Genomic DNA, 16811 nt, shown 5'->3' with positions numbered 1-16811 from the left:
GCAAATAAGTGGGAGTGTGTGTGTGTGTGTGTGTGTGTGTGTGTGTGTGTGTGTGTGTGTGTGTGTGTGTGTGTGTGTGTGTGTGTGTGTACTGAGATGACTAAAGAAGCATTGTAAAAAGGTTTAAGAGTTTTGGAGAGCATGCAGGGGTGGTGGTGGGTGGAAGGTGCTGTGTGTGTGTGTGGGAGGGGGCCTATTTAAACTGCATTTAAATTACTTTCCTCTTTTTACATTGGTTATGTTTCCTCTCAGTCATTACAAATACACGCAGAGCTGCGTATACTTTATTTGTATTGCATGCGGCTGATACAGGCTGGCACTGCGGCTAACATTTAACACCTTCAAGATTATCTTGTTGTGTATAAAGGACAACTATAAAAGATGTCAAAAAATAAGGCCTGAAAGTAAATGGTTATTTTGAATTTAAAATAATTTTGTCTGTAAAATAACAAAAAGTTTTTTTCTTAAAAGAAAAAAGCAGTGAAAACATTTTCCGATCATTTGTTTTTCCTACCAACACTTAACCCCCCTAAAATATTCAGTTTTCTGTCATATAAAAGAAATAAAAGCAGAAACTATTCTAATTTTAGACGCACATATTTGGGATATGTGCTTGATCACCTGATTTGCGATTAATTTTCACCTGTGTGATTAACGCACAAAGCGCCACACAATTTCCCAGGACCCAGAGGGAAGTCTTCAAATTGATTATTTTTGCCAATAAACACTCCAAAAAAACAAAAAAAGAATACAATTATATGTTTACAATTATTCTCAATAAATTCCTTTTGATCCGTTTCGGTCTTTCTTACCTTTCTTATGGCAGGTCTTCAGCAGGTGGCTGGTGGGTTTGTACGGGACCCCTCCGAGTTTGGTCCCGGTGCTTCCCAGCCTGGCCCGTCCCAGGGGGCTGCCGTTCTGCTCCAGCCGGGGCAGCTTGGCCGGCGGGGCCTTGGCGTCTGCCATGCTGTTGACCAGCTCTGAGTTCTCCTTGCCCAAACACGTCTCGCTGAGATGTTCCATCATTCTCAGCACCTCAGCTCACTATCACCTGGGGGAGGCAGAAACAGCATGTAATCAGCTGCCAGGGGAGATATGTGTGTGGCATAAAAGAAGCAGGAGAATGAAGAGTTGCCATGTGATACAAAAGGGGCAATGAACGCAAAATCTTTTGTGTTGATATCACTGACATGTGAAGATGTGAAGGGACATTTTTATAGAGCAAAAAAAAGTCCTTTAAGTAATTGAGACCTCTGAAAACGGACCCATTACGGCAGTAACTGTCAATTCGCCTCGGTTATGATGACTCGGGCCGCGGTGATGTCATCTTGCTGCTGTAATGTTCCCATTTTTTAACGCATGTATTATGTATGGGTGTCCCGCTAGAAATTCCCATGCGAGCGGAGGCAAACAGGCCGAGGTTTTAGAGCAAATACATTAATTTGCTGGGAGATTCCACTTCAATAAATACAGTACAGTTCAAGGAACAAGGTTGTGCTGCGGAGCACGCACGGAAGGGGAAACTAACGTAATTCAGTTTGTGAGTCACTTTGTGTGGCTTACCATTCGTGACGCAGCTTGGAGAAAAAAAGAAAGAAGGCAAAAGGCCGCACCGTCATTTTGTTGTGACAGACAAACAAAATCAGTTACAAGCTTTTACAGGTGTGAACTTTATTTTTAGATTCTGCAAGTGCAGCGAAACACCCGTGGCGAGCAATGAGTTTACAACTTTAGGATGTGGGGGGGAGAAAGCAGCTTGAGGAAACTCCAAAACAGGCAGTAGCTGACTCATGAGGGTAGTCATCTAAAGTGGGAAAGAAAAGGGAGGAAGAGACAAAAAGGAAAGATGGAGGATGGCTGCTTTACCCACAGGTGTGCTTACACACACAAACACACACACAGCTTCCTACATCATTTGAAGTGCTCGGGCAAACTTTGAAAATCTGATCAATAATAATAGTAATATGAATAATATTAGGTCACAACAGAAAAATAATTATTCGTGGTGGTTAGTGGGTGCCGGTGGACTGAACTGGAATGCTGTTGTCAAAGAGTGAAAAGGGCAAAATCATCCACCCCCACTCAAAAGATCATGAACTCCTCGATTCATAACATCCAATGAAGCAACTAATTCCCCACAGAGAGGGAGCCAAAGGAATCCAGACCCGGATACAGTCTGGATCCAGGTCAGGATTTTTATATGACCTTAAAACACAAAAACTCTTTGAAGTTTTTACCACTTATTATTATTCAATTTTTTTTAAATCCAATAAAAAAATTGTAATATTATAAATAAAGCTACCCAACAATATAGAAAATGATTAAATTAGTCTTTTGATGCAAAATAAAGTGCTATGTACACTATTGAATCAGCAAATATGATAAGATGATGTATATTTTTCTGCATCATCAATATTTTAACTGTAAGTACCTAAAAGTACTGCTAAAGTTTTAGTACTTGTAGACTTTGACTTAAATAAAGAGTTTAACCACTTTGTAAAAGAGTTTCTTAATACAAAACAAGTCACAATCAATTCATCAAACACTGCTTTCTACAAGGCCCCCCTTGCTTTGTTCTGGGCCACCCCATTTACAAAAATCCTGGACGCCCCTGCTCAAAGGGGGGTGGGAGTTAAGAGAGGAGAAGTTGAGTTTAAAAAAAAAAGAAAGAAAGAAAAGAAATAGAAAAGAAAAAAACTTCAAACCAACCTGAACCGCAGCACTTCAGCACTGGAGAGCATATAACACCGGCTGGAAAACGCTTCTTCTTCAAGTTTGGCCAGGGTAGAAAAGATAGAAGAAGAAAAAGGAAAAAAGAAAGAAACCCCCCCTCCCCAAAAACAACTCCCGGTTCCTCTCTTGTTATCTCTCTACGTGTGCATGACAGCGAGGGGTTCCCAAAATCAGTGTTTAAAAAGATGCTTTCTCCTGCTCTTCTTGGCGGAGGACTGGCAGGCGGTGCGAAAAAACAACAACAACCCGGGTCTGTGCAAGGGAGGACGAGGTCGAGATGGACCGTGATAGGCGAACATTGGTAAGCGGTTGTGCGTGTGCGGCAGGAGCGGAGAGAGACAGGAGTGTGCAGCCCTGACGTTACAGCCAATTCCGTCCAAGTGGAGGAAAAAGGACGGCAACGGAAAGCGTTAAAACCGGCGACATTTAGCAACGCTTACAAGTGAAGGCGACTTCGGCTTTAGTTCGCAGCACAACATCCAAAACGGCGAGCAGGCAGCCGCACAGTACGGCCAGCACGAACCACAAGCACCTCGGACACAGTTGTAACAACAACAACCGCCGCCGAGACCTAACAAACCCTCGCTGTGTGTGTTCACGGAGGGACTACGGGAAAAAATAGCTCAGCGTCGGCTTAGCTAGATTTGACTGCCGGCAGACTGAGAGAGAGCAAAAATACTAAGAAGCGACTGTGTGAGCTTGCCATGGAGGCGATGTGGAGACGATATGCGGACAGTCGAAACAGGTTCGCAAAATAAAACAAGGAGAGGGGGGTCAAAAAGTGCGGTTTACTTTCCGATGCCGAGGATGAATAAGGCTCGCTGTGGATGCATAAGAGAGCTGCCTTGATAGTAATAGTAGGAGGTGTCCTGTTGGCTGGGGATTGGCGTCCGGACGGAGCTCCTCTTTCTCTCTATCTCCCTCTCTGTCTCTCCCCCTCTCACTCCGTCTCTCCCTCTCTGTCCCCATTAAATTATTAGTTGTATTGACTCATCACTCCCCCCTCTCCTCTCCTCGCTGCTGGTGCTGCCGCTGCCTCTGCTTTCCTTCTCTCCTCCTCATTTCAAATGGCGTGGTAAGAGGGGGTAAAAAAAATAGGGTAAAAAAATAGAAGAAAGGATGGGGATGTGTGTGTGTGGGAGAGAGAGCGCAGGAGATGGGGTGTAAAGTGTGTGAGAATAAGAGAAAATAAGAGGAATAATCCCCTCACACACCACCAGCACCAGCAGCCTTCCCTATTAAAATCAAAACAGATTATTCCTCCGCATCTCAGGCAGGAAAAGTCCTGGCGGAGACAAAGTGGAGAAAGTGGACCGGGAGCGAAACCACACACACATAAACACACATGCATTCACACACACTCACTAATACACACACAACGGGGAGGAACGGTGGTGCGATTTCCGGCTGTGCGCGCAGGAATTTTTAATCAGCTTGATTAGAGTGAGGCGGTCCTGCATTTATTACCGAGTAACACACAGATGCTCACACACACACGCGCGCGCGATACCTTAATTTATGATGTGTTTTATTTATTTATTTATTTCAGGACTTTACTTTGGGCCAAATGTATAGTTTTTGTTTGACAAATTAATCTACATCCAGATGAAGTCAGAATAGCAAAATAAGTAAGGTGGCTGGCCCTTTGAGACAAACTGAAAGCAAAACGTAAAAGTGAGAAAAAATTTAACAAATGCTGTGTTTGCAAAAAACAAAACCCATTTATTTAAAACTCCAAAATAATCTCATAACTAGGAATAAAAATAAATTTTTGCAGAGTAGAAATATTGTTTGGAGTTTGATCCAAACCATACACCAAATATATTTAAGGCCACTTTAAATGACCTCAGGATGCAAATATGATGACTGACCATAACTGACCCTGCTTAAGTCTGAGCTTTAACATTAACCATTTTGCTTTGTCTCATACACATAAGTACCTATAATGTTCCTATTCCATGTGTGGATTACTGATCACAGTTGATTGTGCTGATGTTTATCTTGGCAGACACACATTTCCAAAAGATATTTTTAATCTCAAGAGTCATATTTTCCTAGTTAAATAAAGACTAAATAAAAATACAAAACTAAATACGCTACAAAGTAATATAAGAAATTACACATATAAGTCTAAAAAGCAGATAATAGCTTTATTTCAAATAAAAACTGACTACATATTAATATATTTATTTACATTTTCCACCCTTACAGCAATAATATACAATTTAGACTCATATTTTTGTATTAATATGTACGTTGGTTGTTTATCAACTTGAATATTAAGCTTTAGTGATTTCTCAGGGCTATTACTGACTTATTGCTTTGTAAATAGTACAAGTAATACAGTTTTTTTTTTTTTAAAAGCAGTCTTCATTGCCACATCTCTCATTTCCCTCTCTCAACATTTAGCTTTCAGCAGTCTTCCCATATGTGCTAAAACTTTACCTCCACTGCAAGTTAGACCAAAATATTAGATGAGCTAATCTCTGTTGATATTGTCAACAAAAACCCTGAACAGGCTGATGTTAAGCTATTGTCATTATTTTGTAATTATTTCTCAAACCAGTCCCTGCTGGCCGAACTGCCAAAACATCACACAAGTTAATCTGTTGGTATTGTCAATAAAGGCCTGATCTGGTGTTTTTACCGAACCATTAAGGTGACCCAATAATAAGATCCTCACTCTGACTTCATGAGAAAAAGGTCATTTTAATGATGGACACACCCACACATGGTGTGAGGGGTGGCATATCTGACTCTCCATCTTTAGATCCTAGAAAGAGCCAGATGGGGGAGTGTGTGAGGCAAAGTTCAGCGTTGAGAATACATGGGGAAATAGATTTTGCACATTAAATGAAAGCATGGGGACACTTGTTTCATAAAAAGCGTGCTTTTCTTCACACTTAACATAAGGTGTGGCTTTGTCATCAGGCCAGTGTGTACATCAAAGAGAAATGAAGAAGCACGTCTGTCCAGGCTGTGCAAGAACAAAAACAGGAAACCAACAGAAAACAGGAAGTGTGTGTACCTATCACATCGACAGAACCTGAATGTTGTCGATCGTGGAGGTCAGGTGTGCATGAAGTGCTACATAATGCTACATGCTGACTTACGATGTGTTTGCAGGGTTGATAAAGCTCATCCCCGCAAAAAAAAAAGAAAAAAAAAGACTGCAAATCGTCTCACACAAAGCTGCTGTTTCATAAACAATGCATCCCGGCAGTTGTAAGCATCTTAGCTTAACCAGTGACGGCAGTCGGAGAAGCCCGACAAAGAAAATGGTTCTAAATTTACATAAAGTGCTTCTTTTAGGCAGGGAAAGACCTGGAGGTCTTTAAAATAAAGCCAAACCTGGAACCGATCAAAAAAAACAATCACGGAAGAAGTGATGCATCACAGTTACACCTCTCATTCACCCCCCTGGTTGTGAAACTAAATCATTGTTCCACCCACCTTTGTGGGGTCAAAAGTTTGTTCATTTTAAAATACATTTGTGTCCAAAAACACTGCATTAGGAATTCATAGCAGGAGGCCATCAAAGAGGCTTTTAACGGAAAAAAAAAATGCAACGTGAAACTCACCTTTCGGACCTGAGATGGAACGTCTTGCAATATTGACACCTAGTTAGTGTGAGGTGTAAGTTTTGAGGAGGCGGTTGCATTTTAAAAGGGTCCCACGTCGTATGTGGTTTTTTTAACAGGAAGTAGAAGAGTTGTTGAAAATGCTGATATGCGACCCCAGCATGTTTGAATTCACGTGCAGAGGCTGTCACTCAAAGATTCAGCAATCAATTCTTATCTCCACCAGTCTCTGGTTTTCAGTGAGCTGCCAACACTTGCATTAAACCCAGCTGTGGTGTGCAGTGTGGTTAAAGGACCCAAACTGTGGAGTAAATACTATTTATACATCTTCAGAGATTCATATTATTCAGCAACAAGACTTCCACCAAGCCCTTTAAGACATAAAAGTCACAAATGGATTATTTGTAAGTTTACCACATCATAGATACATGAAAGTAAAGGACATTTGACTTTATTTTTCATGAATAGAAATAATAATCATGAATATCGTGTGTGTGTGCATGCATGCGCCTCCTTTTCAGGTTCTCTGTGATTTGTACTAACATGAATCTGACAGGCTGGAGCCCCCCTACACCCACACCTTCTCTTCAGCAGATTGCTTTGCATCACCTCGGCTTGCACAGCATTGCTACTCAACGTTCTGCACGTTGACATGTTTTCCACGTTTGACATGTTTTACATGATGTTCACGGCAGCGGCTCCCGTTCCTCTCTCTTTCTTTTTTTTAACCAGTTTTTTTCTTCCTTGGCCGTCGTTAGCAGCATCCGGAAAACAGGAGCGATGGTGAAAGCGAGCCATTGTCGGCAAATGCTCTTTTCTATCTGGCATGACGCAAGCAGCCGCAGTCATTTCCACTGTGATTGTCGGGCACCATCAGAGAGCATCGATAACCCCTGCCAGGCCTTGGCACCGCCAACAGGTGCCGGCACTGCCAGCTAGGTTGGCACCGACGTGGCTGTGAAAACCCTCTGACATCCAGAAGGGCACAGATTTGCACTGAATGCACCACTGAATCAACACTGCTGATTATCAATTAACATATACCGTTTTGTATCACACAGAAAAGAGGGAAAAATGGGTTTTGAAACACAGAAAGCCGTTTTAAAAATACTAGCTGTGCGGTGTTATAATCATGTGCTGAATGCAGATTTAGCTCTGTTCAAGGTGGGTTTTTACAAGCCTTGTGTGGCTTTGTGTTGGGGAGATGCATGTACACAAGTGTAATTGTTCAGGCAGGATTTTGTGCCTGATGGCTACATTTGTAAAGAAATCATGAAAAATGACATGACAGACTGGATGCTAAAGAGACACCTCATATTTAAATAATATTAAAATATATTTCACCCTCAGTGTGTGCATTATCACAGGTACCGCGTGTGTTTTTTTCCCATAACACACTTATCAGTGGTATCATATCTGGCCCGCTGCTTTTTAAACTACACGTCCCTGAAGAAATGAAGTATTATGTGCCTTTCATTTAAAAGGATACTAATCATTGGCACACAAAAGGGGGAGAAAAGGCTGAAAATGAATAAGAAAATATATTATTGTTGGCTCAGCATCGAGAGGCGTCTTTATTTAGTGTGTCAAGCGAAGCGGCAGCGCCATCACTTACTCTACGTAGGTGTTGTGATGTCTTCATGCTCACCACTTGTGATGCTTCTAATGGGAATTAATGCGATTATTTGGTTACTAATACAAATTAGTCTGCGGATCCAGTCTGAGCAAACACACAGACGCAGCATGGGGGTTAGCGCTGTCACTGGTTCGACTTTGAGCTCTTTCTGCAAGTGTCTCGCGCAACAAAAAAAACACACACACATAAACATAATAGTATTATTAGAGGCTGAAGAGGATTTAATAATCTGTCGAGGAAACGTGTCAAAACACGCCTGCATCAGTGTGGGTGCGCAGACGAACCTCAAAAATATGTCATGTGCAGAGAAAAAATGAAAACAAGGGTGTTGTACAGTAGATGCCGTGCAAAACCAAGAAGCAGTTAAATGAGTAGCAAAAAAAAAAAGCCACAAAAATAAAGCGAACCTCTTTTCTAAACAAGAGCACAGCACTTGGTGCAGAATTGATTTTTCTATCATGAATGAATTCAGGAAAAAGGGAGGCGTTTGACTTGTTTAGTGCCACTGACATTTCTTTGACAGTGTGTGGGCAAATAAGTTTCAAAAGGCGCTACAGACTCCACTAACCCAACCCAGAATATTACACTTTCTTAACAATACAAGCGCAATGTGTCATCATTTGGTTCGATGCTGTCTCAGAGGTGCTCATTGTTTTCTCAGAAATGTTTTTTTAAGAGTGACCGGTTTCACCCTTGGTCTGTGTGTGTGTTTGCTGTCACAGGTACTGCTTGCGTTTTCCTGTTGCGCACAGACAGCTCGCATTCAGCTCTGTACAGAGCTCAGCTTTGAGGTGGTTTATTAATATTTACATGCAAGACGTAAAGAGCTACTTACACAGCTGCTGCGAGGTGACCACAAAAAGACAAACTACTCCGCCGTGAATATATCCTTCAGCTCGAATTAGTTCCGTGTTTTAAATTAGCTTCTCATACAAGGAGTGTGGCTTTCAATTAGCGGCAGGAGAAGGTGATTTCTACATTTCTCATATGTCCGCACTTTGGTGTGGGAGGAGGCAGAAAAGAGAGAAAGAAAGAACAAGGGGGATGTAATGAACTGAGAGTCGGCTCCTAAGTACTTAATTGTTTTATAATCACATGAAGTCGACAGAAATAGAAGCAGAGCAAGTGGTCTCCACCTCAGGCCTGCTGACAGGAAGGCCTAACGCCAGTTCCCCTCAGAGGGTCTTGGCGTCGCTGCAGACAGCAGACCCCACGAGGATTTCCTCCCTCCCCATTTCTGATACACAGACAGATCGACCGCTGCACTCCCACCTCTTGTTTTCAGGTTAAAACTCTCCACACCCAGCAGCCACCCCCGATGGCGTGTGGTGTACACTGTACACTGTGCAGCTCCCACACAGATGCACGCCACACAGACAGACACATGTACATCCGCTCAGTGGTGGCGAGCGTTTTTCCGCGCCGTTTGTAACGAGGCCCCTCTGCCCTGGAAGTTCGTGCCTTTTGCCCGAACCCGTGACCCCCGCCATCAGGATAATATTGGCTGTAATGACCGCCGAGCAGCGCCGTGTCGGTTCAAGCCCATGTCAGGCCTCCTCACAGGAATCTGCGCTAACGATTCAAAGCCAACATCCCCACCCAGGCGCACCCAGAGGACCCTTCACCGCCTTGTTTATCACCCCCCTCCCTCTCTTGCGCCTCTGCGCCTTTATCGAATTATAAAACCAATTAGTCATAGAACAATCAACAGGCATCAGAGGCAGGGCCCTGTTTGGAGAAATTACTTTTCTGTCACTGCGTGCTGGACACCGGTCGTCACATGATCAAATAATTAAACTCTAATTTCTGCCTCGTGGACGGCAAAAAATAAACAATTAATAGAGTTAGAGAGACACGGGTGTTAGTGTGTGAGAGGCAGAAAGAAATACTGAAGACGGCTTTGTGAGAGAGGGCATGCTGAAGGGGCGAGAAAGGTTGTCATGGCTCGCTGGGTTTTTCCTGAAGTGGGTGAGAGGCGGTGAAGGGCACAGTTCCCCTGGCCTTGTGGGGAGTGTTAAGGAAATGAGGGCAGGTGACGGGATGGTGTTACTCGCCTCAGTGTGCAAGAAGTGAGGCTGCAGTGAGTTGAAGGGAAAAAAGATGGCACGCAAGCGTGTAAGGAAACCGCACTTAATATTCAGGCTTAGGCAGAAGTATTGAATAAGAAGCACAGACTTAAAGATGTGTTTCTTTATCTACATATTTTTCTTTGCATATTTAATCCCTTGTCAAAGGATGCATCATCCATCCACTGACGAACAAAACAGTTGATAAGGCAAATGTGTGTGTGTGTGTGTGTGTGTGTGTGTGTGTGTGTGTGTGTGTGTGTGTGTGTGTGTGTGTGTGTGTGTGTGTGAGACAGAGAGTACAGTATCTGTTGAAATTGTTTCATTGGGGTATGTGGGTGGGTATTAACAACCTGATCTTAGCGGGATGCGCTTTCCTCTAAATCGCTGTTTTTTTTCCTCCCTCTGAACAAAGGATTCAGAAAAACCTACACAGATCGGATGAAGACAAGCATCGAATGAAAGACAATGAGGGTTTTTTTCCCTCTTGAGAAAAAAAACATACGATTAGACCGGTAATAATATGATTTGAATCATGAAAACTTGAATGTGTTTGCGTCTGTAATTTATATTTGATACAGGAGCATGAAGCACAATAAAGAACAAGAACACACACCCCCCAACTCCAAACTCCAAAAAAAAATCTAACATAAGAGGGATGTCATTTCATAAAAGCGTGACAAAACCAATGTGACGGACTTCGGATATTTTTTTATGTCCCAGGGAGGACACGCCAAGCCATTCAGCGAACGGGGCTGACTGTGGGGACCCAAAAACAATATGATGCTTTTATCACTAAGCCAAGGAATCTGGATCAACAGTATGCAAAGCATATGCCAAAATAAATGCAGTTGAACATGCCGGGACAACATAACCCACCCCTGTTTCTTTCTTATAGAGAACTTTCCAGATAATGACAAAATGAGCTGTAACTCCTGAATCACACACACTAAAAGCATGCACCCAGGGTGGTATGTCTGTAACTGACAGGGGGGGGCTTTCTTACATTTTTGAGCCCTGGAATGCAGCAGTCATTATTAACTCACCAGCGTTTTCTTATTCCACACTAGTTGTAACACGCCACCAAAAAGAAAAAACGGGGAAAAAAAGAGGGAATCATTGTTATCTTTCTCCTCTATTAGCAATCATAACAGAGCTATTTCATACAGAGGAGGCATGGCGGGGAGTGTGGAGGGATGGAATCCCCAAAGAGCCACACATTAAAAAACGAGACAGGCCTCTTATTTACTGGCGACAGTCTAATAAATACATTTGCTGGCAGCTAAACAGGTATTTACTCTGCTCCCTACCACAGGTATAATTTCACTGTTTGCTGAGCTGTTATTTTGCTACAGCGATAATTATCGAGGTGGTAAAGAAAGACGATTAATGGTTTTAGCCTGAGATATCAGCCTCAGCAAAGTGAGGAACAGCCCAGCTCTAAACTCCCAGCAAATACTCAGCGAGTGAGGTGGTGGTGGTGGGGGAGTTAATAAACAGCATCTTTTGCTGGAGGAATTCAAACAACAACCATGACACACAGCCGACACAGCAAAGCTTATGGAGACGTATAGGAGTGTCTGTTGTGTGTTTAGAGACAGCCTCTTTCCCTGAACTTTTTTGTCTAATTTTACTGAAAGCAATGATGATTGAGAGCATAATTCAATTTTAAAGCAAAGTGATGAAGCATTCCTAATATAATTTGAGTGCAGACTGCACAGCAAAAACAACAACAAAAATCACAACCTGTGCTCTCCGATGTCCACGCTAATTGGTGTCTCGGGGTCACCGGACAAACTTTCTGCTCCCGCTCACTCCTGACAACCTGCCCTTCAGAGTCTGTGAACCTGACACTGAGCGAGAGCACGGCAACGTGCAGACACTGATATACACTTAACTAACACCACCTCCACCTGAGAGATAAGATTTAATTTGTCATCCTGCCAGTCCTACGAAACCCTTTGACCTGACGACCTGAAACTGATGATTAAAAGAGATGTGATGCAGAAGCGTCACTGGGATTTAAAAGCAAAAGACGGTGAGAAAGCCCTGAGTGTTTGTGCACACTACACGCTGATTTCCTGCTATTACAACACTACTACAGTACAGTAAATGCCGCGTGCACTAGTTTCGATTAGTCGTAATGAAAACAAAACTAAGCTCTGAGGGGAAAAATCTGAGTATAACAAGGTTAAACCTGTAACTTAAAAGAAGAAGGGTGAGTATATTTAAATGTCTTCTCAGATCGTAGGTTTATTGTAAATCACGGTAGGGTTATTGTAAGAACTGGGAACACATTCAGAGGATTTCATTAGGCACTAATAAGCTGTAACAGATGTTTAAGCTTTACTGCTGGATCTGTGTGACCCAGCAGTATGAAGCAACGCTGACATCTTCACACTCTGATTCTTATCATTCCTGCTAAACTAGAACGAGTGGAGAAATTTTGCCAAACATATTGACATGGTATCGTATGTACACAAACATTTTTTGTGCCACTTTCACAACCGCAAGCTGATAAGGAGTGGTTGTAATGAAGGCGAGGAGTAATACCGAGAAGTTTTGCTTCAACGCTCACAAACTGCCGTTGAGGCTTTCTTCTGGTTGTCTGAGGACTTTTACAAGAAGTGACACATGGCAGCCCGAGACAGGAAAAAGGCTGTTTGTCATTGCTGTCTAAGGCACTGACCAGATAAGCCACAGAACCTTGAACTGCCACAGATCTGCAAAGATAAAAGGGAGAAAAATCACCGGTGTTGTGCCATAACCTGCTTTTTCCCATGCAGTAGTGCCACTCTTGACCTTGTAATTTGCACGTGCGTGAGCAACGCACATGACCTGACTACAGCAGCAACATGGTAAACAACCGGTGACACCGTGAAGTAATTATTATTTTTCAGAAAGCTATCAGATCAGGTCTCTGAAATGCAAAACGCCGCTAGATTATTATTATTTTGTATAAAATTAATTTCTCTGCACAATTGTCACAAATGATCACCCCTGTGCCACATCTTGCTTGTGCCTTAAACGCAAACTCTACTCTGTCTTACATGTGTGTATTTATGCTGATATCTATATATAAATAATCTCGAATATCTGAGTGAAAGCCACTGGCCTTGCTGCTGTGTGAAATGTCAGCTATTTTTCAAAAGGAACAGACAGAGAGTGAAACCTTTAAAAACCTGTAAACCACAGAAGATTGGTGCCCACGCATTTTGAGCACACTAATACATCTTCTCATAACTGCTCCCTATTCTCTATCTCTTTATCTAACACACACATAAACACACACACACAGGTCTGGTTGTACCTGAAATTACTTTATCAGCACTGTGACAAAAGCCATAAGGCAGACCAAAACAGCATTACCACGCCGACTCTGTCATCACATCCTCCTGACTGCCTCACGCCATGTCAAGCAGAAAGAAAGCAATAAAGTCATTTAATGTTTGTTTCCTTCTGAGTCTCTCACACCTTTTTTATACCTTGTTGGGCTCAGTCAGTGTTTTTTTTTAAGAGTTACACAAAATGTTTCATGTCACAGCAGTAAAAATGTTGAAGCAAGTTGACACGTAATTAAATGGTAAGTATGTGGAGGAAATAAATGAAGTGGCTCTAATGGCCTAATAAAAAGTAGTAAAAGTAGATGGGCAGTTGGGCTGCAGTAGATTCATTTCTAATAGACGTGTCAGCTGTTTGATAGCACGCACTTCATTATAAGTAAGAGAGGAAGGCCTGATTTTGAAGTCTAGTATTTTCTACAAGATTCACGACTCGACGGAAAACTAAGCAACTTTCTGTGACACGGTCAGGCCAGGAGCAGCGGTGGCGATGGCTGCATCACTTCTCCTCCTCCTCTGCTGCGACGCAGAGTAAGTTGTTAAATGAATTAGAGGAGATGGGTGCACTTAACCCCGCGAATATCACGAGTGCTTTGCTTATTTGTGCAGAAACGACACGGGCCCGTTTAAATTTAGAAAGTTCTGAATGCGTGCGTTTAGGTTCGGCGTCACCGCTCACAATCTCGATTTTAATTTTATTTATTTTATTTTAAAAATCTCTCTGAAATATTAAATTCTTACAGCCACTTTTGGTCTGCGGGTTTTAAGTGATTTGGAAGATGAAGGTCTGCAAAATTGCTTTTAATTCATTTAGAGTATCTCACTCTTCTAATTCCAAGGAGACCCCCTTTTTTAATGTGACACGCAATAAAAATGTGATTTCAAACCCGTGCAGATGCTCTAATAAAGAGGCATGTGACAGAATGACAGCGGACAGCGATCACTTGAGCAGAAACAGTTTAGAGTAAGAGACCGTACCTTTAAAGTCAGCAGTCGCCCGACCTCTTGTTTTCCATCAAAAGTTGAACAATCTCTTGTCACTGCTCCACGGCGAGAGATCCAAAAATAGGCGACTGCTCTGTGGGAGGAAGAACTGCTTTTTTTAAAAAAAGAAAAAGAAAAAAAAAGTCAAAAGTCCTACGGATGAGGAGGAGGAGGAGGGGGTCGTCAAGTAGAAACCGCACTGGCGGAGGTTGGAGTGAAGTTGGGGAGCGCACACGGCTGATGGAGCGCAGAAACGTGAGCAACCGTGCGCTGCGGGCAGCGGGGGTGAAGAAGAGGAGAGTAGAGTAGCGGCATGTGAGGAGGGCTGCTTTGAGAGGGTGGCAGGTAAATGAACCGCCCCTCCCCGTTTCTGATGCTCAAATCGATGATTTGCCAGCTGTGGCGCAGCTTGTCTCATTGCCCCACTTTGGTTTTTACAGCCGCTCCTCTCCGACGCGCCGCTCTCCGGGGACAGAGAGCGAGCGAGCGAGAGAGCGAGAGAGAGAGAGAGAGAGAGAGAGAGAGAAGTCACTGCCAGGAGAGCTCTTATACTCATTCATTTTCATATTTACACGCCACATGTTTGCATGTCAAGAAGAAGAAGAAGGGAGGAAAAAAAAGTCTGGTAAATAGTAAAAGTGCGCGCAGCGGCGTGCGTTTTGCTCCGAAGCGACTCAAAGCCTGTTGTTTTAATAGCGGAGGGCAACCTGCCAGCTTTCCCTCCCCGCACACCTGAGCCGAGCATGAAACCGTACTGCCCGGTACAGTCTGGTATACATCACATGCTCGTATCGACATAAAGAGCTGTTTATTAAAGCAGATGGGTTGATTTGTCTGAAAGCCGCCAAAATATAGGAAACAAGGAAGGGGGGGAAAAGTTTTCAAGAATAATTAAGTTTGAACAATGCTGGTTGAAAGGCGTGTTAATGCTGCAGTCTGTTCTTCTGCTGTGTTTGCCGACAGCTATTTTTCCAATTAATTTCGCCAATTTAAACAAGGCTTTTAGTGGGAAATAATTATTATTCCGACTATTCGGCAGTGAACATTTTTAATGCATCATTACTGAACCACACTCACTTTGATTTTATCAACGCAAGCTGTTGCTGTGTGCTTTTTTTGCGCTTATAACTTAACTGCGGACATCACGCAGACACAGATCCACCAACCGAAGTCAATACAGGCCTGTTTAAATAAGAAATTAAAAAATATATATACTAAATGACTGCAAATTTGTAAAACCAGCATAGAGAGAGGATCATTTCATTTTATTTGTTGTCTTGGATATTTTTTAAGAACACAGTAAGAAGCTGAATTAGCCGAGACACTGAGGATGCTGACAGAGAAAGAAGAAGAGAGAAAAAACCTTTTATTTTCCGCCCTGATAGCGTCTAAATATATTTGTGATATTTTAATTGATTTTCATATACTGAGTGCTGTATTTACGTGAAAAAAAAATACAATATAGAGAGATATAGGTCGCTTTTTCTGCTGAAGTCTGAAAATAGATGGGAAACATCTGTACATATGGTAAATTCAATTTAATAGTCTTAATGAAGTACATATTACACTTAGTAAAGGAAATTATTTTTATACCTCTACATGTTGTGCTTGAACGTCCCCAACAATATCCTTCAGCATCAGAAAAAAGATGAAAGAGTTTAATGCAAAAATAATTTATTATATTTGACTTTATTTGTGCCAATCGTGTATGTGCATGAGCTGCTGCTGATCATGTGGATGTGACACTATAATGTGAGTGTGTTTTATACTGTGTGTGTGTGCATCACAGATTGTGGTTTGCAAGAATTTTTTTTTTTTTTAATTTGTGTCATGTGTTTGAACTTTCTTGCACCTTGCACATTTATACACATTTGTCACATGCACGCCTTTGTTTGTTTGCCTGCGTGTGTGAAATGATTGACAGTTTGCATCTGCACAGGCTAACTGCTATGCACTAGCAGGTGTGCAGGAGCCCACAGGTAATGCAGCTGTTTACTTACAATACGAACGTGTTTCTTTGGCTGGATTTAGCATAATAACACACTGATCCATTTACATTTACACTTAATTTACAAACCCCCGTGAAAATAGAATTAGTGAGGGGAGGGAAAGGAGCTAAAAGAAACTGAGCAACAGAAGGTGAGATGAAGATAGAGTTAGTCTTAAAAAAATCTGAATGTTTCTCTTGTTGTCCACGCTGAACGTAAAGGACTGGAGTCATTATTGTAAGCTCATATATGAAAATACTTCTCAGAAAAGTTCATTTGTTGTGGTTTTGGGACTCCACAAAAGTTTCATTATGAAGTATCTGAGATCTGCATTAAAAAAAAAAAAAACAGGGAGGAAAAAAATCACACACACACTCTCTCACAGATACACACAATCTCTGCATATGATTCACAACAGCTCTCTCCCGGGAGATTGAATGGGAATTGAAAAGTTCCAGTAAAGAGATTCAAATTTGCTTTTT

General features: G+C 42.2%; 1 protein-coding gene across 3 annotated transcripts in view; it reads right to left on the bottom strand.

The window, feature by feature from the left end:
• Positions 1–14545, bottom strand: part of satb1b (SATB homeobox 1b) — a 58156-nt gene extending 43611 nt beyond the window's left edge. For 2 of the 3 annotated variants that reach the window (XM_080895709.1, XM_080895711.1), the window contains exons 1-2: positions 2710–3989; positions 813–1051 (exon numbers count right to left, since the gene is read on the bottom strand). In XM_080895709.1, the coding sequence (XP_080751835.1) occupies positions 813–1026 (214 nt within the window). In that variant the 5' untranslated portion in view covers positions 1027–1051; positions 2710–3989. Of the gene's footprint in view, positions 1–812; positions 1052–2709; positions 3990–14335 lie in introns of those variants that run through there. The other variant, XM_080895710.1, reaches the window with a different exon arrangement.
• Positions 14546–16811: the final 2266 nt, after the last annotated feature.

The sequence above is a fragment of the Rhamphochromis sp. 'chilingali' genome (assembly GCF_963969265.1).
Source record: "Rhamphochromis sp. 'chilingali' genome assembly, chromosome: 11".
NCBI classification, from domain to species: domain Eukaryota; kingdom Metazoa; phylum Chordata; class Actinopteri; order Cichliformes; family Cichlidae; genus Rhamphochromis; species Rhamphochromis sp. 'chilingali'.
The sequence above is the reverse complement of the archived record's forward strand: the minus strand, read 5'-3'. Positions and strand labels throughout refer to the sequence as shown.